The 26,707-nt window shown below is 37.6% G+C and overlaps 1 protein-coding gene across 1 annotated transcript in view; it reads right to left on the reverse strand.

The window, feature by feature from the left end:
- The window catches only part of LOC311066220 (transmembrane protein 132C), a 320,252-nt gene that overhangs the window by 34,571 nt on the left and 258,974 nt on the right, over positions 1-26,707 (reverse strand). Inside the window, exon 5 of the mRNA XM_084087267.1 lies at positions 139-282. Within this exon, the coding sequence (XP_083943393.1) occupies positions 139-282 (144 nt within the window). The remainder of the gene's footprint in view (positions 1-138; positions 283-26,707) is intronic.

Below are 26,707 nucleotides of genomic sequence, written 5' to 3' on the forward strand. Positions count from 1 at the left end.
TAAGTATGAATGAAATGTATTGTGAGCTTCATTTGAATGCTATGATTTTGATTAAAAGTCAGCATGACGCAGCATGCTTTGGTTCATTTGTTCATTTGAGTGAATGATCGTGATTAAAGGAGGGAAGAACACACTGACCTTCACCACGTCTTCATCAGTGGACTGGCAGAGCACGGCGTCTGACACGTCTGTGACCGCCCCGTCTGTGCCCACCGTCACCACCTTCACTGGCACTGCCACCGTCTTCCCGGTCAGCACTGCAGTGTTCAGGATCTCCGTTTCCTGCCAGCACAGACACAACAAACAGCCTTCCATCACTCATTCTTTCCTTCCTTCATTTATGCCTCTATAAAATTAAAGCATTTTTACAGTGCAGGTAATAAATAATTGCCTTGCATTGTTCTAGTCAGGCCACATACAGGAGATACTGCAGTAAGTCATTTCTTTACCTAAAGCGTTACTAAATAATTACCGGTTCAGTCCTTCATTTATTTGTCTTTTTTTTCATTCCTTCTTTCTTTTCTTCCTTCATTCTTTCCATACTTCAGTCATTAACATGTTTGTTTATTTCTTCCTTTATATTTATCCTCCCTTTATTAATTAATTTAGGTCATTCTTCTGTTCTTTCCCTTCTTCTTTTCATCATTTATTCCTCCTCCTTCCATTCATTCGTTCTTTCACTCACTTTTACTCACTTATTCATTCATTGATTCAATCCTTAATTAGTTTCTATTCCCTTCTTCTTCCTTGATTTCCATCCATTCACCCTCCTTCTAGAATTAATTAATTCTGTTCCTTTCCTCCATCGTTTATTCCTCCTCCTTCCTCATTTCTTTTTTTCATTATTCATTGATTCTCAGGTTCTTTCATGCACTCGTTCCTTCTTTCCATCATCAAACCACCTGTCCTTCATTCCTTAATTTATATTCATCCATCATTCATTAATTCATTCCTTCATTATTTCCATTCTACTGTACATTTATTCATTAATTCATTCATTCAGTTGTCATTCCTTGCTTCTTTTCATCCTCCCCTTTTCCATTTTTAAACTCATCTGATCTTTCCTTCCTTCTATTCATTATTTATTCCTTCATTCTTTCCTTTTTCCTATTTATTCATCCGTTCTTTCACTCACTCCTCTTCCCCATCCACCCACCCATCATTCATTCATTTCTATTTTCTTCTTTTTCCATATCTCTTCTGTGGTTAATTAATTATTGTATCTGTCCATCATTCATTCCTTTATTCTTTTATTCATTCCTTTCTTCTTTCCATCCATCCACCATTCATTATTTCAGACTTTCCTACATTCTTTCATTCATTGGTTTAATTCGTATCTACATCCATCCTTCATGTTTGTTCATTCCTTCTTTCAGTTATTCATTATTTATTTCTATATAAAGATATCTGTACATCTCTCTTTCTTTCTTTCATACATTCACTCAACCTATTCACTGGTCCAGTCATTCCGTCCTTCATTTTTTATCCTTCATTTATTTTATTTAAATCGTTCATCTGTTTTTTCCTTCTTTCTTGCTATTTATTCATTCAATCTCTGTCACTCCCTTTTCATTTCATCTATCATTTCCATTCATCATTTCAGTCTTTCCTAGATTAGTTTGTTCATTCAATTATTCCTTTATATCAAATCCTTAATTTATTGTTTTAATCCTTCCCCACATCCTATCCTTCATTCTTAATCCGTCCTTTCTTTCCGTCTTTTGTTATTTGCTTCCTTCCTGCTTCTTAACCTCATTTTATTTTCATTCACTTTTCTGTCTTTCCCCATCCATCCCTCCCTCCCTCCATCCTTCCTTCCTTCCTTCCTTCTTTCTCACATTCAATTGTTCTTTCATTCACTCTACCATCCATCCACCCTTCACTCAATCAGTGACTCCTCCATCCCTATTTCCCTCATTTGTTCTTTCATTCACTCTTTTCCATTCTCCCATCCATCCATCATCTCCATCCCTCACTCACTACTTCCTTCTCTCATTCATTTGTTCTTTCATTCCATCCATTATTCACTCAATCAGTGACTCCTCCATCCATCCTTCTCTCTTTTGTTCTTTCATTCACTGTTTTCCAAAAAAAAAAAAAAAAAAAAAAATCCAAAGAGTTTGAAATTTAGTTTATTCTGTGGAATCAAAACTGATATTGACAATTGTGAAACCATGATATTGTTACTGTGAAGTAAAATTGAGATTTTGGTCATATCGCCCATCCATATTATTTGCTAGATAGCAGAAAAGGTTCCCACAGTTTTACATACAGTATGCATTTTTTAATAGTGTTCACCACAAGTAATAGACTACATTGTAACCAGAAATAAGTAGCCATATAAATGGCTGCTATTTTGCATAGGTTTATTTGTAATTGCCAGAAAGAAAGAAAGAAAGAAAGAAAGAAAGAAAGAAAGAAAGAAAGAAAGAAAGAAAGAAAGAAAGAAAGAAAGGGCAGAGATGTGGTTAGGAATGAAAAGTCAATAGGCCTATGTAGTTTCTTCATTCACTGTGACCTGTACCTGCACTGGATGGCCAATTTCACATGTATTTTGTGTATTTTCAAAATACAAAATACTGTATTTGTATTTAAATACATTTTTTTTCACACAGTATTTTGTATTTGTATTTAAATACATTTTCCACACAGTATTTTGTATTTGTATTTTAAATACATTTCCATGTATTTATGCCCATCTCTGCTCACTGAAACATACACTCACTCACTCACTGAAACATACACTCACTCACTCACTCACTGAAACATACACTCACTCACTCACTGAAACATACTCACTCACTCACACACTGAAATATACACTCACTCACTCACTCACTGAAACATACACTCACTCACTGAAACATACTCACTCACTCACTCACTCACTGAAACATACACTCACTCACTCACTGAAACATACACTCACTCACTCACTGAAACATACTGAAACATACTCACTCACTCACTCACTCACACACTCACTCACTGAAACATACACTCACTCACTCACTCACTCACTGAAACATACTCACTCACTGAAACATACTCACTCACTCACTCACTCACTCACTGAAACACACTCACTCACTCACTGAAACATACACTCACTCACTGAAACATACACTCACTCACTCACACTCACTCACTGAAACATACACTCACTCACTCACTGAAACATACACTCACTCACTCACTCACTGAAACATACACTCACTCACTCACTGAAACATACTCACTCACTCACTCACACACACTCACACACACACTGAAACATACACTCACTCACTGAAACTCACTCACTCACACACTCACTCACACACACACTCACACACTCACACACTCACTCACACACACACTCACTCACTCACTGAAACATACACTCACTCACTCACTGAAACATACTCACTCACTCACTCACTGAAACATACACTCACTCACTCACTCACTCACTCACTGAAACATACACTCACTCACTCACTGAAACAAACACTCACTCACTCACTGAAACATACTCACTCACTGAAACACACTCACTCACTCACTCACTGAAACATACACTCACTCACTCACTCACTGAAACATACACTCACTCACTGACTCACTCACTCACTGAAACATACACTCACTCACTCACTCACTCACTGAAACATACACTCACTCACTCACTGAAACATACACTCACTCACTCACTCACTCACTCACTGAAACATACACTCACTCACTCACTGAAACATACACTCACTCACTCACTGAAACATACACTCACTCACTCACTGAAACATACACTCACTCACTCACTCACTCACTCACTGAAACATACACTCTCACTCACTGAAACATACACTCACTCACTCACTGAAACATACACTCACTCACTCACTCACTCACTCACTCACTCACTCACTCACTCACTCACTCACTCACTCACTCACTCACTCACTCACTCACTCACTCACTCACTCACTCACTCACTCACTGAAACATACACTCACTCACTCACTGAAACATACTCACTCACTCACACACACTCACACTGAAACATACACTCACTCACTCACTGAAACATACTCACTCACTCACACACACACTCACTCACTCACTCACTCACTCACTCACTCACTCACTCACTCACTCACTCACTCACTCACTCACTCACTCACTCACTGAAACATACACTCACTCACTCACTGAAACATACTCACTCACTCACTCACTGAAACATACACTCACTCACTCACTCACTCACTCACTGAAACATACACTCACTCACTCACTGAAACAAACACTCACTCACTCACTGAAACATACTCACTCACTGAAACACACTCACTCACTCACTCACTGAAACATACACTCACTCACTCACTCACTGAAACATACACTCACTCACTGACTCACTCACTCACTGAAACATACACTCACTCACTCACTCACTCACTGAAACATACACTCACTCACTCACTGAAACATACACTCACTCACTCACTCACTCACTCACTGAAACATACACTCACTCACTCACTGAAACATACACTCACTCACTCACTGAAACATACACTCACTCACTCACTGAAACATACACTCACTCACTCACTCACTCACTCACTGAAACATACACTCTCACTCACTGAAACATACACTCACTCACTCACTGAAACATACACTCACTCACTCACTCACTCACTCACTCACTCACTCACTCACTCACTCACTCACTCACTCACTCACTCACTCACTCACTCACTCACTCACTCACTCACTCACTCACTCACTGAAACATACACTCACTCACTCACTGAAACATACTCACTCACTCACACACACTCACACTGAAACATACACTCACTCACTCACTGAAACATACTCACTCACTCACACACACACTCACTCACTCACTCACTCACTCACTCACTCACTCACTCACTCACTCACTCACTCACTCACTCACTCACTGAAACATACACTCACTCACTCATTCACTCACTCACTGAAACATACACTCACTCACTCACTCACTCACTCACTCACTGAAACATACACTCACTCACTCACTCACTCACTGAAACATACACTCACTCACTCATTCACTCACTCACTGAAACATACTCACTCACTCACTGAAACATACTCACTCACTCACACACACACTGAAACATACACTCACTCACTCACTGAAACATACTCACTCACTCACACACTCACTCACTCACTCACTCACTCACTCAAACATACACTCACTCATTCACTCACTCACTGAAACATACACTCACTCACTCACTCACTGAAACATACACTCACTCACTCAATCACTGAAACATACACTCACTCACTCACTCACTGAAACATACACTCACTCACTCACTCACTCACTGAAACATTCACTCACTCACTCACTCACTCACTCACTGAAACATACACTCACACACTCACTCACTCACTCACTCACTCACTCACTCACTCACTCAAACATACACTCACTCACTCGCTCACTCACTCACTCACTGAAACATACATACACTCACTCACTCACTCACTCCCTCACTGAAACATACACTCACTCACTCACTGAAACATACACTCACTCACTCACTCACTCACTCACTCACTGAAACATACACTCACTCACTGAAACACACTCACTCACTCACTCAATCAAACATACACACACTCACTCACTCACTCACTGAAACATACACTCACCCACTCACTCAAACACTCACTCACTCTTCACTCATTGTTTCAATCCTTCTACACATTCAATCCGTTATCCATAATTCATTCATCCCTGCTTATTTTTCTTCATTCTTTATTTCCTGCCTCCATTCTTCATTCCCACATTCATTTCTTCTTTCATATTCCTTCCTTTCTACATTTAACCATATACCCCCCTGAATGTATGATAGAAAGAATGTGACTAAGTAAAAGAGGAAAAAAAAAGCTTAAAAGGAGCAGAAGAGAAGTCAAAGAGCTGAGGAAGGAGGCAGCGGGGCAATGGATTTGACAGTTCAGGGAGGGGGTTCATTAGAAGAGAAACAGACCGAGTCCTTAACCTTTCAGCCACAGAGTCACACTGTTTCAGACAACCACATAATTGAGACCATTACAGTCAGCGTGAGAAACTCAGCCCCCATTGTGCCATCCCTGAGAGACAGGCAGACATTAGCAACATAGTCAATTTACCTCATTAGCAGATCACCTTCAATTAACCAATCTGCTTGCCCTCAATGTCCAACAGCGGCAGCACGGTTACTGCAATCAGACGGTATTCATTCACTGTAAGCACCATCTTTCCATCCTCATTTCTTTCTCTTTATTTCGCTCTTTTATAAGAGAGCAAGAGATGACATAACCTAATCTCAATGAATGCATAATGACATGCTCAGCTTACCGCTATCTCACCAACTCTCTGCCTTATTATTCCCATTACCACAATCACCACTTTCTGTATCTCTATCTTGCCTTCAGTAGTTCTTCCTTTTCATATTTTTGAAACGAATGAGAAAAAAATAAATAAATTGTCCTGACAGATTTGTTTTTTTCCCGCTCCATATTCTATATATTTTTAAGCCGATCTGATCTTTACAGGCTTGATTCCATGTCATTTCTGTAATGCTATTACTGGAAGACTGTCTTTTTCGGTTTAATTCCTGGATCATGTTAGTGTGTATCCCGGTTAAAGAGACTGTGGTGTCTTCATGCTTCATTGCATCTTGACTAAGTCCTTTATGCCAAACAGGGAGGTGCCACTTCTCACGCATCCCTCTAAGAATGGACTTATAAATGTTTGAGATGTTTTTGTGTGCTGCATAATTTAAAGACAGTGAAAGAGAGCATTGAAATCTGTGAAGGCATTTTACTTGAGACAGAATTAGACTCAGAGTAAATAAATGCTTTTATGTGGACGCAAATGGAAAATGCATGCAACATCTCTTTTGCTAAAAGAAAACTAAATGTAAAAATTGTATTAGTTTATTTATGAGCCACTTTTATCTTTGAGGTCATCCCAAAAGGAGGTTTTGTCATATTTAGCTAACCTTTGGTGACATTTTTTCAGCAAATCTGTCCTCAGGGTATGGCTAAGTAAGTTCAGATACACACACACACACAGACCTTTTAAATGAGAACCTCTCTTAAATGCAATGGTGTTCATGCTAAAATAACATCATACCCTACTCTCAAACATAACCCTCCTCTCAAACATAACCCTCAAACAAGCCTTGTGACATTATTGGATTTAAAGCAAAACAAGATTTGGCTGATTTGTGTGCATTTCAAATAGGGGGGACAACTTCAAATGTCCTGCTTTTATTTGTTTTACTATATCTTTGAGAATAATTTTAAATTTGGCTCTCATAAGACTAGCTAAACATGTACACACAAAAAATGGCTCCAGAAGTCCTTGATACTCATTTAAACTTTAAGCTAGCTATCTTCTTTCTAATAACTAATATTTCTTTCTTTCTAACTTTTCTTTCATTCTTTCTTTCTAACTTTTCTTTCATTCTTTCTTTCTAACTTTTCTTTCTTTCTTTCTTTCTTTCTTTCTTTCTTGATGATCTATCTATCCATCCATCCATCCATCCATCCATCCATGGTCATGTTAAAACATGCTAAATCATGCTAAATCAAGTGGTAAATCATGTTAAACCATGCTAAAACATTTTTAAACTTTTTCAAATTTTCTGGCTAGGCTTTTTCAAGTCAACTTAAAGGGGTCATATAATGGTACATGCACTTTTACAAGTTGATTGTACTGAAATGTGTGTTGGCAGTGCCTGTACACAACCATCATAAAATGATAAAAATCCATCCAGTGTTTTTTTTAAATCTTCTTTTATGTTTACCCCTCTCTCAAATCAAGCTGTTCGATTTTGTGATGTCACAAAATCGACGCCCCTCCCACGATTGTTGATTGACAGTAGCGTTTCAACACAGCCCCACCCTCGCTCGTGAGCGAGCTGTCAATCATAGCCCGCGCGGACAGGCGCGTCATTGTTGATAGCTGGAGCACTGAGCAGAATGGTGTCTAAGGCTGCGTTCACACTGCAGGGCTTAATGCTGAATTCCGATTTTTTGAAAAATTCGATTTTTTTGCAAGGCCGTTCACATTTCCAATTAAATGCGACCTTTTGTGATCTCCTGTGTGAACGTGAAATGACCCAGAAGTGACCCGCATGCGCAAAAGAGTACTCAACGGTCAACGACGTCACTTGTTGTTTGCGGAAGTAGCTAAACTTTAACTAACTGTGATTCACTCACACACACACACACACACACACACAACACACGCGCGCGCAGCGACCGTTACACAAGAGCCAGACAGCAGCCGCTGACAAATCTAATATCAGCACAAATAAGTTAACATAACGTTAGTCTACTCTTATTCACATTGGATATATAATGATGGTGGCCGTGGGCTTTTATTTATTTTTTTAATTAACGGGCTTGTCGAGGTCGACCCGTTCGGCAGATTTACCTCAGCTCGACGAATATGCAGTCCGTTTTCAAACCGACGACTACTTCAACGCAGACTTATGACGTTTGTCGCGTATCAATGACGTGCGGGTCGGATACATGCGACCTGGCCGTTCAGACTGAAGTCGCATTTCAAAAGATCGGATACGTATCGGATTTGGACCACATACCCAAGTGGCCTGGGTCGCATTTGAAAAGATCGGATCTGTGTCGTTCAGACTGTCATGAAAAGATCAGATCAGGTCGCATAGGGGCAAAAAAATCGGAATTGGGTCGTTTCAGCCTGCAGTGTGAACTTAGCCTAAGCGATTGTGGTGTTCTGTTCTTGGGTGTAATAACGAACACAGCAGTCATACTGATGTTCCTAAATCCGTACAGCTGAAGACGCAGTGGCTGAGTTTGTTTTTGAAGGGAATATTCCCCACGATCAACAGCAATGCTTTCATGTTTGCGCGAATCATTTCACCAGACTGCTTTACAAACGAGGGTCTGTATAAAGCTGGTTTTGCTAAAAGCTGTTCCTGAAAAAAGGATCGGTACCAACTTCGTGTTCCTGCTGCACCTCCAGAAGAACTGAAGTGAGTGTAACGTTTTATTAAGCTTTATATTAATCTTTATATTAATCTCTGCAAATCGCTTGCTGCACGCTTCACGATGAATGCAGCTATTTTTACAGTCAGGGTACATTACGGCATGTTTTCTATGTACGACGTTCTCAATATAATTCATAATCCCACGTTTATAATGAACAACGCGTTATGGTTATTGTGTTACAAACTGTGTACGCACAGAACAGAGGGGCGGGGTGAGCAAAGCTCATTATCATTTAAAGACACATGCACTGAAACGGCGTGCTGAAAACAGAGCTGTTTTTGACCAGGTAAAATTTGTGTTTTCTTACAATACTAATGAGAATTTTTAATTAAAGTATATTACAAACTTTTAATTTAGACCCTAAAGAATCATATTAGCTTGTACAAAAATGGCATTATATGACCCCTTTAAAGTTTGTCTACGAACTTTACTATCTAGTTATATTATTAACATTTTAGCAAAATCAAACTGAAATGGAGGTACTAGGTTTTTGACCAGCAAATGTCAGACATAAATGCTTTGTCAGTCATTAGAATGGCCACATCTGAGGCAGTAAGTGCATCAAGTTATGTTTTCATCAACTTACAGGTTATAAAGTTTAATGTAGCTCTGTGGGCTCTCACATTTTTTCGGTCATTTGGCCAAAATCTCATGTTATAAAAGATGAAGTGCTTCGCACAGGCTATTCAAGACAGTATTGGTTATGACTCAGCGACAACTGCTAGACCAAGACGGTCCGCTCAGCTTCTCAAATGCATAAAACATATGCATGTTAATAAAACATTTATATATCTCATAAAAATAAATGTACAGTAAATACTGTATAATGTTCCCACACACCAACACACACACACTTGTATGGAGGTTAAACCCTTTAGAACTCTGGTGTGTTCCTTTCACTTTAGCCCACAATAAGAACACTTTAAGGGAAATCCCTGACTCATCCATCACTAAACGCTTCATCCGCAGCCTCTCTCTCTCTTTATGCTCTCTGCCCTGAATGCCCCCAAGCCTCCCTCTGCCCTCCTGCTAAAATCATTGCCATCGATGGGCTAAATAGCTCTGGAACTTGGGAGAAAGCCAGAACATGTGGACATGTCTATGTGTGCGTGGATCGCTCGTCTACTTGTTTGGGGTTAGGAGCCTCACAGCAGGATAAATGTGAGCAGCAGGGCATTAGCTGTTAGCAAGAAGGAGATCACTGCATGCTGGTAATAAGCCGCAGTGGGACGTCAGTAGAGAGGGAAGAGGGCTGAGACGGCCACTGCAATTGGACACAGACACGGCCATCATCAAAGTTGTGGGGCTGGACTGTTTACAGGCTTGTCCCCCGATGGGTTTTAATGGGCTAGATAGAAAGCATGCTGCAGGGCAAGCCCAGAAGCTAATGGAGGAATTTATGAAACAAGCTCATTCTCAAGGACATTGCAGTCAGATGCTGAGTTCTGCCTCTTATGGCTGCTTTTGGCCATTTTAGGGACCTTGACAAAGAGGCTTTTCTGGCCTTCTGCCTGAAAGGTTAATGTCAATGGCCTGAGATACACGAAAGGAACTGCATGCAATCTAAATAGGGCTGAGCATTACACATTCCACTATTCAAAGTGTTTTGATCACTGTGTTGGAAATGTACAATTAAAGGGATGCTTCACCGCTGGCAAAAATGGGCTTTCAATAAAACATGGCTACTTATACAGTAGAAAAAGGAGAAATCATTTTTGAAATCAGTGCTACCTGACAAAAGAAAACAGAAAGAAGGCTGTTGTCTTCCCTTTAGCCAAATAGGTAGGAAAACTTCAACAGCCATAAAGCCGTCCAAGGCCAAAATAAGTTAAAGGGATACTTCAGGATTTAGCATTAAGCTTTGTATTAGTAGAAAACCTGTAGTATTTTCGAATTACCGTGCTTTTCACCCTCATATCCCCGAGATGAGAGATTTATGTATTTTTTGTCTGGAAAAAATCCTCCGATGACGCAAAAATCGTAATTTTGCGTCATCGGAGGATTTTCTGGCCAGAGGCTAAAGACTACAGCCAGTAGGAGGGGTTTTCAACCCGAGGGTGGGATCTACTGTCTATGGATCTCACTCACAGAATGCATACAGTGTCAGCCGTCTTCCTTTGGAAGCTAAACTAGCAGGCTCTTGTTCTGTGGAGAAAGCTGAGTAGTAGGGGTTACCATTCTCTTTTTCCCGGACATGTCCGGCCGTCGAGATCATCCAAAATGTCCGGGATTCGGCTTTTGCTTTCTGCGGTCGCCATTCATTGTTTACATGCACACCTTTTGTTTCAATCTAGCTGAATTCATTCCGATTGGTGAATCTGAATGAAGTGTTTACATGAACGCTAAACAAGTGATCGGTTGATGTGCGTTTTAACATTCCTAAGAAAATTCCCGCTCCTCCGTGAGAGATGCGAGTCTCAGTAATGACGCCACCGGCCTCGCGCCATTCTCCCGCAGCCGTCAGCCTCGTCCTGCTCGTCACAGTAAACATAATGAATGGCGACTGTAGAACGCAAAAGCCGAATCCCGTACATTTTGGGCGATCTCGAAATCCAGGGCAGACTCGTCACGGAGACTCACCAGTAGCCTAGCCTTGTTGTTTTCAACTGCGCTCTCTTACCGGTAGGCGTGGCTTGGGAGTGGCCTCCTAGGGTAGCGATGCAAGTGCATTCTGGGAGTTGTTGTCTTTCATCCACATAAGCCAAAAATACATTTTCTGGCTTTTCTCAGTCTAGAAAGCTCCAAATTCAAAAATTTCTTCACATTTCTTCTACATAAATGACCTATTTTAAATACACATTCATCTTTCCAGAGGTGAAGTATCCCTTTAAACATTATTAATTTACCTATACTACCGACATTGTAACACACAGTGGGTTGAAATTCAGAGAAATTACAATTTAAGCAACACTTTAAACATTGTGACTTTGTACTTTTGCACTTCTTATTTGGCAATATAGTTTCCTAAAAAAAAACAAAAAACAAAAAATATAGTTTCCTAAAAAAAACAAAAAAACAACAACAACAGCATAACTTGGTAATAAGGTCATTCATTTACACAAAATCAGCTCAAACTATTTATTTCAATAATTTGAGTCAAACTCATTGAGTTGATTGCATCATTGCTCTAAAATATTTATGGACATCTCTACTGCATTAAAATGTTTTTGTTCAAATTTGTGTAGTTAAATATTGCTTATTGCTTATAAATGCAGCTGAATGTTTATAAGTTTAGGTCATTTTTACACATTTGAAAAATACACTCAATTGTTTAATTGTGTTGATGCATTCCAAAAAGAGAACACAGGAATTCAGTCTAAATCCAACAACAGAAATACGTAGGAGAATCTCAGGAGAAACAAACTCTTTCCACACACAATACTAATGATTACAAAACAAGAACTGAACAAAACAGGGAGTTCTTATACACAGAGATAACAAGGGAACTAATTAGATGTCAGGTAAATGTAATCATTAACTCATGAGAAACCAAGGAAACTAACAAGGGTGAGGAGAACGCTAAACTGAAAGGATATAGCCAGCAGGAAACCAAAACACATGAACAAAAACACAATGAAACTAAACAGAAGTTTTTTGGTTTTTTTTACACTTATTCAGCAAGGACATCAAAAGTGATCAATTTTATTTATTTCAAGTAAATATATAAAAGTAGTGTATATGTGTGTAAATATGACTTGTTTATGAATTATTAATTTTAGTAATTTTACACATTACATATTTACTTATTTTACATGTGTTTATAAATGTGAATGAAAACATTGTTGCTTATAAATGACAAAATAAAATACTAAAATAAATGCAGGTAAAGTTCATAAATGTGTGTTAAATAATGCATATTATTTATTATAATGTGTATATACTCTACTTTTATAATATACTATGTATCGTTATATTGATGGATATAAAATAATATGAATAAATAATGTTGTGATTATTTTAAACCAGACTTTAATCTTAAAGGGGTGGTTGATTATGATTTCACTTTTTTAACTTTAGTTAGTGTGTAATGTTGCTGTTTGAGCATAAACAACATCTGCAAAGTTACAATGCTCAAAGTTCAATGCAAAGGGAGAAATTTGCTTTTAAAGAAATAGCTTTGTAAGGACTACAACAAACGACAGGTAGAGACTACACGACATTCCTCCAGGGTCAGTGACATCACCAACCCTAGAATTTACATAAACCCCTCCCCCTGAACACGATTTATAGATTATCAAGACAGAATATGCTAATCAATGACTAGAAGATAACTACACATCGCTACATAAATTCATCAACTAACCATTCAGAGATGTCCTGTTGCTTCTACATGTTGTCACTTCTTCTTGAGTCTCTCCATCTTTGTCTGACTCTGGTTTGAAGATAAAAAGCTAAACGTTTTTGAAATTTTCAGTGCATGTCTGTGTGAGTGCAAGCTCTTGAAGCTCCGCCCTCTGTGCCACAAGCAGCAGCTCATTTGCATTTAAAGGAACAGACGCAAAAATGTGCATTTTTGCTCACCCTAAAAAAGTCACACTTTTAACATGCTATATAAAAATATCTGTGGGGTATTTTGAGTTAAACTTCACATACACACTCTGGGGACATCAAATACTTATTTTACATCTTGTGAAAAGGGCATTATACCACCCCTTTAACATTTGAAATTGAAAGTTTCCTTTTAAGCACCTTGCCATTTGATGATTCAGGCATCTCCACTTATTTGTAGGTTTACAACAGGAAGTGCTTAAAATATCTCCATTCTGTGAGAGACTCTTTTCTATGTATTCTTTGTTTTAATCTGCAAAACACAGGCAATATTTCACCCGATTCTGTCTTTCGAAAGCCCAATTCTGTCTTCCTCCAGACTAATTCATGATTAAAATTCTGCCGCACTATTAAACTTTAACCGGCAATATAAAACAGAATGACTGTGGAAATTGAGGTTCTTCTCTAGTGAGCAGCATCAGAAGACACACAGAGAAAGGTGAGAGTCAAAGCCACTGCATAATAAAGCTTTGTTTGGAGACATCTTGAGCCAAAGCACCCAGCAGGCCGGACTATGGTCCCGATAGTCGTATCGCTGTTTGCTCATTCATGAGTGCCTGTCAGCACTGGGATTCAAAACATCAAGCCATCAAACCTGATTTGTAAGCTATATTCTGAGCGTATATAGCTGAAAATATGATCTGCCACTGAAACACTGTGGAAATGTAGTGGAAAGGTCACACATCCTATTGCAATGCAGATCACAAGATGAAAGCACATTTCCCAAAACTAGCTCTTAAAACTTGCAAGTAATAGCAAGGCCAATTTCAACCAGATTGGGCAAGTTGCTTTGCGCAGACCTTCCATTTAATTGACCTAATTGCTTTTGAACAAGTCGCATCTTGCTGCCAATATCTTTTTCTAAAGATTTCCTCAAAAGTGTCTCATTACCACAAATCTGCTCGCTCAATTACTTTAGGGCCACTGGGTAGTACCAAACATGTAAATATGCTGAAATCCATTTTGCAGGTCCCAGTAACTAAACAAACCCAGAGACTAATAAGCCATGAACTGAAAACTTTGCCTGTACAAAAGATCTAAGACCTTCCAAATAATATGATGGAGATTAATGAAATCATTGAAAATGGCTCAGACTTTGAATTCAAAATTTGGAGTTCTTTTCAGACAGCTTAAATTGGGACAGGCGCAAATGTGAAGAGATGAAAAAAGGAAGAAAATTACATCTTTGGCAGAGAGACGCGTCTTTCAACTTCCAACCCACCAAAGGTATTCATTCAGTCTCAACTGTTAAGGTAAAAGCCATCACAAAAATGATGAGCACGGTAATCTTTGCTTTTGAGATGTACCTGTATAATAGTCAAAGTGCTTGAGTATTATCATTTGCTTGCCAAATGTGCCAGTCAAAGCACCCGATGTCTAGTGCTCTAGTGGAGTGGATGTTCATTGTACTGTAGCAGGAAAACTTAATAAGAGACGGGAAATGCAATTTGTGTTTATGTGTTGCAGACAGAAAACATCAGTCCCTGTATGCATTTACATTTCTTTGAGGCAGACGTATAGTGGCTAACCTAGTGTTGCATTTGTCCACATATAATAAATCTTTCCTTATGTAGGGTTCATTGATAAATCACAACGGACTAAAAAACATCAGATATGACCCGCTAAGAAATTTTGAGTTTTCAAACTTGTCCCAACTTGCCCCAAACATGGTAAAAAATGTGTTTCTTCATAACAAATGGTCCTCTGAGAGCAGTTCCTTTTGTAAATGTAGACTGTCCTGCCATATTCCACTGGACGTGATGACATACCAGGATAGGGTTATACACCTTTCAGAATTCATTCGAAAGAGCCTTTTGGATGAATTTGGATTGAATTTGAATGTAGCAAACAGAAAGCTAAATTGTAATTTGATAGTATCACACATATTATTAGGGGTAATCAATTGGATGAGCAATTGATTGTTATTCATTATCACAGTGTTTTAAATTATTTTTATTGTTCACCATCCATCCATCCATCCATCCATCCACATCTATTCAAATATACAGTATCATGTGGTTTTTGGCCAATTCAAATTCACAATCATAAATAATAATAATAACAAAACATTTTGAAATTTAGAATTCTGAACTCTGATATACTGGGTCACTTGATAAATGTAGCCTAAAGTATATGATGGTGATGGTGATGATGATGATGATGATGATGATGATGATGATGATGATATCTTCATAACTCTAATTAGAATTTCACTCATTGAGGTTTTAATGCATGGGCATTTATATTTTCATATATAAACATAGAATTTTCCTGAAAATGGAAGCATGTTTTTTCAAACTGAACTAAACTAGTAGTTCTGAGGTCTGTGATGTCCAGGAAATAACTTACAAATACAGAGTTTTGAGTCAGAATTGAATTTCTCAAATTGACCCACAGCCTGAATGTCACCGTGTTCACTTCCTCTGAGCAGTGACTGAGTTTCCTAGACTGGTTTCCCTGCCAACTGAACATGTTGGAATTCAGGAGAGCATCGTCAGTGTCTCCCTGTCCACTTCCTTTCTCCATCAGAGAATAAGTAAGATTTATGGTGTCAGCCCCTGTAATCTGACTGGCATGAAAAACAGATGCTCTATCTTCCTTCATCGCTCTTTGCTACCCTCCATTTGTCCATCCTTCCTTCATCTCGGCCACTTCATGGTTATCTTTGCTCCGTTAACATATAAATCCTGCTATAATGAAATACGAGGGCATGAAATATAACATAATTACAGAAATGTGGTGTATTAAAAAGCGATCCAACGTGACGATCTTAATTCACCACAAAGCAGAGGGATTTTCTCGTACTGCAGCACTGTACTGCTCTGCCTCACTCCCCTGTTTCTTTGTTCGAAGGAATAATTGAATTATTGGGGCCAATTTTTGTGGCATGCTCCTTTCAAGCTGTGCTATGTTCTCTGAGCATTGTTGCATGCAATTCTTTTTATAGATACCCACTTCAAATAATTCTAAAAATTAAATTCTAAAATTCTTAATTTCTAAAAAACCACTGCATGTACTAACCTAGAATACTGTCTAACAATTGATGGCAGCTCTGTAAAGTCTTCATCGTCGGTTAGGAACCTGGGTGTGCTTCATTTGAAAGCCACGTTTCTAGCATCTGTAAAACCGCATTCTTCCATCTTAAAAATATATTATGACATTTGATTATAATATAATAAAATAATATATAATAATTATATTATATTATATTATAATTTATAATAATATAATTATTTATTATAAATTATGACATATGCATTCAATGAAAAATGCGGAACAGTTAGTTCATGCATTCATGACCTCAAGGCTAGATTATTGTAATGCTCTACTGGGTGGTTGCCCTGCATGCATAATAAACAAACTACAGCTGGTCCGAAATGCAGCAGCTCGAGTTCTTACCAGACCAGGAAGTATGACCATATTAGTCCGGTTCTGTCAACACTGCATTGGCTCCCTATTAAACATTGTATACATTTTAAGATATTGCTGATTACTCAAAGTACTAAATGGTTTAGCTCCCCAGTACTTTAGCGAGCTCTTAACGCATTATAGTCCTTCACGTCTATTGCGATCTCAAAACTCTGGCCAGTTGATAATACCTAGAATATCAAAATCGATTGCTGGCGGTAGATCCTTTTCCTATTTAGCACCTAAACTCTGGAACAGTCTTCCTAATATTGTCCGGGAACCAGACACACTCTGTCAGTTTAAATCTAGACTAAAACACACATCTCTTTAACCTATTCACATGGAAAATTACACATTCCTATTATTCAAAATCAGTTAAATTATTATTAGGCTGCATAAATTAGGTCAGCCAGAACCAGGAACACTTCCAATAACACCCGGTGTACTCATTACATCATAAGAAGAATGGCATCTACGCTAATGATAGTCTTTCTGCTTATTCCGAGGTTTACTGTAATCAGCCGTATCTGGGCCGTATCCAGATCAGATGGTGGACCTGTGCCTAAACACGACCACAAGGCATCCCTGAAGTGTCAGCAGAGATTGTGTCAACTAGACTCTTCCCTGTGAAGGCCTCATCGACATGACAGCCATCGGCACTGATCCTCAACAAACTCGTCTCCACCGGCGTGACTCTGATCTTCAACCAGATGGAACTGGATAATATTCTGATTGTTCCAAACCAATCTGACCTATAATGCTGCCTGAATCATAATGGAGTTTTGGTTCCTTGCCACTGTCGCCTTATTCCACTTTTGTTGCCATTGGATTGGTTTGCTTAGTTGGGGACATTCAGTTTAACATTAAATTTAATATTCAACAATAATATTGATCTGCCTGCATTGACACTATTATACAAGAACTGTATTATATATATATATATATATATATATATATATATATATATATATATATATATATATATATATATATATATATATATATATATATATATAATGAACTAAATTAATCACTTTTTTAAAACAAAAATGATACAACAAACTTACTTAAGCTGGACTGTGACACTATTTTCTTCTGGAAACAAACTTTTTTGCATTATTTTCCTGTTATCTCTGTAAAGCTGCTTTGAAACAATCTGTATTGTAAAAAGCGCTATATAAATAAATGTGACTTGACTTCACAGCCGTGAAATCTATTTCAAATCTATTCACAGTCAATGTTGTATGTACTCAGGAACATGGAATGAAAAACATCCATACTATTACTCCAATGATAGCCTGGAGGTAAGACATAAACATTCCTATATAATTCACTCATTCAAGCCCTTCAGTTTATTCATTTTAGATTAATGCTGTAGAGTTTGAAATGAGGGAGAGCAGGGCTCAACCTAACCCTTTTTGACTTTCTCAGTTTGTGTAAATTCACTTGTGGTTCAGAGTATTTGTTTGTTCACACGTCTAGTATAATTATGTGGTTTTGTTTCACTAATACAGTATATACTTTTTTTTTTCTTGATTTACCCCGAAAGAATGAAGGAGAAATGTGACAACATTCCCCATAGGTGGGGTACACTGTAACATGTGAGGGGCACATTGTCACATGACCATATGAGAGCTTAAAATGTTATCTGATCTAATAAAAAAAATATACAAGACAAACTAAAATATATTGTCAATAAAATACAATTATTAACCTTTTCATATAAAACAATGGCATTTTTTTTTATAATGTAAAAATGTGTGACAACAAGCACGCCAGAAAACACAGGTATACAGCATAGTTCAAAACATAATAGTTTCTGAACATTGACTCTAAGTCTTTATTCACATTTTTTTCTCATGGTTTCTCAATAGAATTCATAAAAGTATAGAATATAATAGAATAGCATAGTTCTAATAGGGGCACATTGTAAAGCAGTATTACAACATGCCCCACCTGCACAACTGGGATTTAAACACGATAGTGTATTCCGCTAGTTAGATCAGCATTAAACTGACTGTTAAATAACAGATAAGATTAAACTAATATCAGATTTGTCTAATAAAAAAAAAAAAAAAAAAAAAACAGAGGTGAAAAATTAACTTGACACTTTAAGACAATTTACTTTTACTATGGTTAAATAAATGTTCAGAGATATCTGTGCAATTTTTTCATCTATATAGTGTTGATATGGCAACCAGTAAGTGATGAGAACAAGGAAGTCCACACAACTATAACGATAACGAAAAAGAGGAATGAAATCGTTGGAATCACTCCCAGAATTTTTTCAGCAGATGAATGATAAAAACACTGACACCCAATCAGAATCCACCGGATTTAACAAGCTTGAATGTTTAAAATGGCAGATATAACTGCAACATGTATAATACAAAGAAAAGTGTCATTCATTGGTTTAGACACAAATTATAGTTATTCTTGGTATGAATGGGTCTTAAGCCTTAAATCCAATTGAGATGCACCATCATTGGCTTTAAACTGAAGATTAACTCCAACTTCTCTTCTTTAAACCTCTTTTTTATTATTAACCAAACATTAAATGAATAGCAAAAAGTAACACAGTCCCTTTTAGTCTGAACTGACAGAGGAGCAGGTGGAAGTGACCTGCTGAGAACCTCTATGTTAACTGCCTCCTTCATTTGAAAGCACACAAAAAAAGAGGTCTGAGAGTCATTAAGTGCACCCAAAAAGGAAAGGGGGAAAAAAACCTGTAAATGCCCTTCAAGCTGAGATACTGTGCTAACAAGCAGGTTGAGAGAGCCAGTGACATGTGCCCTCATCTGGTCCGCTTTACTCTCCGCAGGAGGGAGATCTGGAGAACCAGTGAACAAGCCCAGTGACATTCTCCTCTCGCTGACTGGATCTGTCTTTAATTGGGTCTTGCTGGTTTATTGAATAAGAAGGGGAAATAATTCTAATATCACAATGTGATATAGAACTAAAGAGGTGAAGCTGACAAATGAACTGATTCATGGGCCATAATAAAGTTGTTTCTCACAATTAATCTGATCTTTTTCTTCCACTACTAACACTTTCACTAATTCCCTGCACCTCATGCTTTAGCAATGAAATGTAATCCCGATGATGCTACTGTAACATTTCACCCCAAAACAGGAAAAAATTTAAATTGACTTTTACATAAAGCCTAATGAAGCCTAATGAAGCCTAATTTTAGGACAAATTACTGTTATTATTATTATTAAGCACATTTACTTTAATGATACTTATTATTACCATCCAAGTTTTTTTTGTGAAATTCCAATTATCTCAATTGTGCTGTACATAAGATTCTTATTACTCCAATTAAAAATAACAGTCAAAAAAGAAACATTTTGTTTTAAAATTATTTAAGTCAAGGTCCTATCGTGAATATGATGTCTATACATCTATATATCTGTATATATATATTTTTTGCCACTTTAAAGTACTGTAAATTTTGCTTAATTGGCATGAAAAGTCACAATTAAAAGTAATAATAATATGATGGTCCTAAAATATGCTCTTGTCTTTAAGCAAAATGTATTTTTTTCTTTATTGATTTTAATTTTAAGACGACATATGACATGACACACGACATTTAAGATGACATACGACATGCATATGGCAACATTATTTACAGTATAATATACTATATATTAAAGTAGAATATATGGCATGAAATGTATATTATTATAGATTTGAATGCATTGTAGATCATAGCAATCATATGAGTATAACCTTACAAGGCATTGATATTTCCATTTCCAATCTCATTTCTTCCACAATGCAACTACAAAAAATATCTTTCATATCACTATCTTTCTGATCCAACTCAAACTTGTTTTGAAGTAAAGCAAAATAAAGTTGGCAAAAATGAAGTAAAGCAAAATGAAGTGAATAAACTCAAACTCAAAAAGTCTTCTGATAATCCCTTCCTGACACACATGAACACACGCACAAAGAGATGCAAGAACTACCGCACAATCTTATTAAAGGGGTTCAGAGGTGCGCTGTGGTCTCAGAGGCATATCTCTACTACAGCAGTATGTGTGTGTGTGTGTGTGTGTGTGTGTGTGTGTGTGTGAGTGAAAGAACTACTGAATGCGTGTGTACACGCACATGTGCTAGTGTAACTGTGTGCAAGTATTACGACATGAAGTCGCACTGTCAGCCAGAGTTTGTTCTTTGATGAAGAAATCTCTCACACCGGATATCAATTTCACATCCTCTTCCTCTCAGTGTATTGCAGCTCACTCTATATACAATATCAATGCTGTCCTCAGATGAGCAAGGCCATCCGATCTGAGTGACTTAATTGGTGAAATATCAACAGTGCGTTTCACCTTCAGTCTTGCGCACCAAACTGGGCAGAAGCCATTTAAAAAACTTAACTTAAACTTAATTTAAGCTGTAAATTAAGGCATGGCTCACACTGGACTTCAGTTTCACGTCCTCTTCATCTCAAGAATGACACAAATGAGCTTCCAACATGTCTTCCCAGTTACACAGATTACTGTACAAGCAATTACTCTCTAAGCAATTTGATTTACACGGCTTTGTCGGGTATCTAATGAACGAAGAATGAAATGATCTGCCTATTTGTTTAGGTTTTTTTTTTTTCTTATGAGATTGCATATTAAGCTTAATTAGATCTTGCATGCACTGTAATCTTGGGAAAAAAGCAACTTTAAAATAATTGACATCATGATCACTCCATAAGTCAGATTTATTCAATTGCTAAAGGCTGCAAAGAATCCTAAATCAAAGAATCTGAAAAACATCAGTGTTTGTACTTCGCAGTAAACATTTCAAACTGGATGACCACAAACACAGAGTTTTAGTCCGCGGAAATTCGGAAAACTAAAAGAAACCGTTGCGTACAGGTGAGAGAGCTGTTGCCATAGTGTTCCATTTTTACCATAATGCTGTTTAAAGAGTAGACAAAGTATTGTACAATTTTCAGTGATAAACAAGTAAACATTGTTAATTTTCATATACTATACACACTGTAACAATACAAAGCAAGTTGAAAATCTGTTAAGTTACACTTTAAGTTAAGGGAATGGTGCTAATATAGCGTAGAGAAATGCAGAAAGGAAAGAAATGTGCATGTGACTAATAAAAGAGTTGTCTTTAAACAGCTGTGTTATGGATGTTGTGTGCCCCCTCAAAATTCATTGAAAAGACGCAATGCAGCATAAAAGCCAGACTAAATTATGCCAGCTCTGACCCTCAGTTTCTAGTATCAAAGTTTTCAGTTACAATAGCTGTGTAAATGCATTTATGCCACCGCTGAGCAGCATTCAATAGTTTGTGTAAAGACAACCAAATTCCATTTCAGTACCGCTTCAATTCCACATCTGAGGTGTAAATTTGGCAATAGACATATTTAAAGCCCCCCTGTGGTGAAAATCAAGCTTTAATGTTGTTTATATGTCTATGTAGTGTTTTTAATATGCTTTAAGTCAAACCATGCTGAGTATTTTCTCTTTAAAACTGCAGTGAACCAAAGAGTCTCAAAAACACTGTTTGAAATCGATGGCGTTTCTGACATCACAAACTACCTTTTAACCAATCACGTCAGCATGTGATCATCAACGAGTGGATCTCAGAGACGGGACTAATCTGCATATTCATAGAACCACGCATACTAAATGAGCCAAGGGTGTAGAGTTAAATAGGCATGAAGAATTTTTTTTCAAGGAAAAAACGTTTACATATGTATTTTTTTTTTTGATGATCAAAGATGAGTTTTAAGGGATAAAATGAATGACTGCGGGGGACTTCAAGATAATTTCTGAAATATCATGTGACACTGAAAACTGAAGTAGACTGGCTGCTGAAAATTCAGCTTTGCCATCACAGTAATAAATTACATTTTAAAATATATAACAACATAAACCAGTTAATTTAAATGGTAATATTTCACAGTATTAGTGAGTTTAAAAACATTAAAAAACAACAACGTTTCCAAACTTTTGACCAGTGCTGTATGTACAATATGTTAAACCTTTATCAAAAACACGCATGCATGTGCGTATAGTTTTAGACAAGCTTGTAATGACCAGCTAGAGCATAATGTGTGAGAATACTTAAGCTTAAGGCTTGCCAAGGGAATGTGGTCAGAGGTGTTTATTTGACAGCTTATGTGGCGTGTCCATGTTGCACCCTACAAGCACAGCATCAGCTTATTGCCTATATAAAAGCATTTGACAATCCTAACTGCCAACATTAACTAAGCAAAGCACACGTTAATTGGATTTGACTGCATTGAGACAACCAAAGCTATTGCGTTACGTAAGAAAATTTGCACACTTCATATGGACTGATTTTATGATATTTTTTATGGTGCTTTGTTCACTCACTTTCATTTTATAGATAATATTGCAGAGGATACACCTTTAGCTATAAATTCAGCATTTGTGTTCCACAGAAGACAAAGTCAAACAGGTTTGAAACAACATGAGGGGTGAGTAAATAATGACAGAATTACATTTTCGGGTGAACTATCCCTTTAAAATGTGGTACGGTTTGTGCCTTTCTGCTTTGTGTAACAGAAAAAAGGGAGAAAGTGAGAGACTGAAATAGAGACAATAAGAAGGAAATAAGACTTTGAATAGTTTTGGTACCCGATCGGTGGAGTTGAGGGAGACGAGCTTTTGAATAAAACATGGCAGTCGTAGCAGGACTATATTTTAACTTTATAGGACAAATCCCCAGCCGCTCTCATGAATACCATACCTGCAATCCACCTAGATCAATGGGTCAGATGGGAGGGCCTGGCAACCCTGGTGAATTTAAACGAGACAACTTTTTGCAGTTACCAAGAGCCAAGCAGTCAAGGTCAGACTCAGGGAGCCAACGGGGCAGACAGGGAACGTGTTGTGTGTGTGTGTGTATGTGTGTGTGTGTGTGTGTGTGAGAGAGAGAGAGAGAGAGAGAGAGAGAGAGAGAGAGAGAGAGAGAGAGAGAGAGAGACCTCTGTTTTCTCTGTGGGATGGATGGGGGTGTCTCAATAGTTATTAATGATTAGAAATCTCAGGTAGTGCTAATGCATCATTTCCAACTGCTCTAGTGTTTGATAAGCGTGTAACATGAATAGGATGTTTAAATAAATCACATTTAAGGGCATTGTTTTCATGAAATGCAACATCAACAATTAGGTTAATGGAACATTTCATAGATATCAAGGTTATACGGAGACACATATATCACTTATTCCAGTAGCTATAACCAATAAAAGCCACTTTCCGCCTCGGAGTAAACAATAAAATAAAACAGTAAAAACCATAAATTAAGTCACACTGTGAGATAAAAAGTTATAATTGCAAGATATAAAGTCGCAATGTTTTAATATACATGAAGTTACAAAGATATATGAAGTTGCAATTATGGGAAACAAAGATGTAACCGTGATATATAAATTCACACTGTGAGATATATAGTCACAATTACCTTTTTTTAAAATATTGAAGTGGAAAAAAGCTTACATAAAAATCATTATATGATTTTACTTGGTTTCTAGCTGGGTGCACCTAGTCGTGTGTTAAATTAATTCGCATTGTGAGATATGAAATTACAATTTTGAGATATAAAGTTGCACTGTTTAATATAATATAAAGTTGCAATTGTGAGATATAAAGTCACATTGTCAGATATAAAGTTGCAATTGCAAAGAAACAAAGATGCAATCATGATATATAATAGGGGTCAATTATTTATTTATTTTTTTACTCTGAGGTGGAAAAAGACTTTCTTTTCATCAGCATGCCACTTTGGTTAAAATGGCTGGGACCTGGTTGAGTTAATTAACTATGCTCCAAATAACATCATAAAGGAATAGTTTGACCAAAAATGCAAATCTGTCAAAAAGGACTTAAAACCACCATAATAGCAACTCTATTGGGGGGTTAAGTTATTAACTCAGTCTTTACCTCCTCTCCAACTCTCAAATCAAATATGGCACCTACTGTATGGGACATCAAACATCACTGATTCTCGAGTGTCTCAAACAAATGCCATGACGTCAACAACACACCTAACTATTTTATGAGGATTATCAGTGATTAGCATCTTATTTCAGTCTGTTCTTCACACAAAGCAATTACGCCTTCAAAAGACACTGTGGGGATATTTTAAAGACCATTTTACTATGCTTCTTTGGACTTTGAAATAAAAAGACCAGTGCGAAGATTCAAAAATTATCATTTTGTGCTTAACTTGACCAGCTTGACCACATTAGGCTGATATGCCATGTTTTTTTGTTTGTTAAGTATTCATCTATACTTTGCAAAAGGTTTTGGGTTAATACACTGAGCTGAGAAGACCATATTGAATATAGTTAACTTTAGGGTAAATATCCACAATGTCATATGTAAGAAACAGCCAGAGGTGAGATCAAGAACAGATCTCCTCTCTTGTATCTTGACCATCTCCACAGGATCAATCTCAGGTCATGATCTCAGCATTGACTTGTGCATTCAGGCCATGGCCTTTTCAAAAATCTCAGCATCACTTTTCTGCCTGGTCCTGGTTTGTTTTCCCCGTGTTATTTTATATTGAATGCAACAAAGACGAATCTTTCTACTTTCCTCTTTAAACTCTCTCCTTTTCCATTTTCCCCATTCCACTCTTCATCCCACCACACAAAAGATTCAATTTTCTTCCTTTCAAGCTTTTTGGATACAAATGACCCTTTGTAGTTTGGAACCAGCTATTTGTGCTTCACATTAAATAAGCAGTGATCTCATCCTTTGCTCAATGCATTATGGATTAACTGATTAAATTATGGATTAAATGGATGGATAACAAGGTGTGGGAAGAGATGGTTGAAACCGATCCCTTTCACAAGTTAACACACTGTTGAAAAAGTAAGTGCCAGGAGGAAGACAGGTTCTGAGTGGGATCTGTGAGTTTAAACAGACAGACCGAAGCCAGGCCTGTCACCTACGGCATGGCTGCCTCCGATGGGACCTAACCTCTCTGCTTCTGCCCTCTGATCCATGCCACTGCTTCTCTTTCCTTTCAGCTCTCTGCTCAGTTTAAATCTATACAGTTGCAGCTCAACCAAGCTCATCCAGCAAGAACCTGAACCACACACACACTCAGACACTAGTGGTAACACTCTAACTAGAGTCAATACCAGAGGGCACAGTGGGCACCAACAAAAATCATATATTCTATTAGATGATGGGCTATTCTACAAACAGGATATTTTTTAATTTTTTGAAGTGGTATTCAAACTGCAAATGAACCATTGCTTTGAACTGATTCATTTTCAAGTATAGTTCCAAGCAGCAATTAAGGGGCCAAGCACAAAAAAGATTATGCAAGCATGGTTGAGAGCATCAGACCAACTGCAACAATGAATAAATAAAGACACTGTTATATTAGCAAGTGGAAGCTGCACACGGGTGGTGGTTGAGAAAACCCCCCTGATGTGATTGCAAAGCACTTTGGATGTACAGTAGTACATCCAATATATATATATGCAGGGCTCCAGACTGCGACCTTTTTTCCTCCTGGTGCGACCAAATATTTATTTAGGTCGCGCTGGCGCGACCACAACGTTGCCGAGCAGCGAATCCAAACAAAATGAAAGCGGAACGAAAATGCGCTACTCCTTTATGCTTCACGGACCGTTTATTCGTTCTGACCTAATAATAGACAGCCAGTCGCGGGC

The sequence above is a fragment of the Abramis brama genome, assembly GCF_963993115.1.
Source record: "Abramis brama genome assembly, chromosome: 16".
Taxonomy (NCBI): domain Eukaryota; kingdom Metazoa; phylum Chordata; class Actinopteri; order Cypriniformes; family Leuciscidae; genus Abramis; species Abramis brama.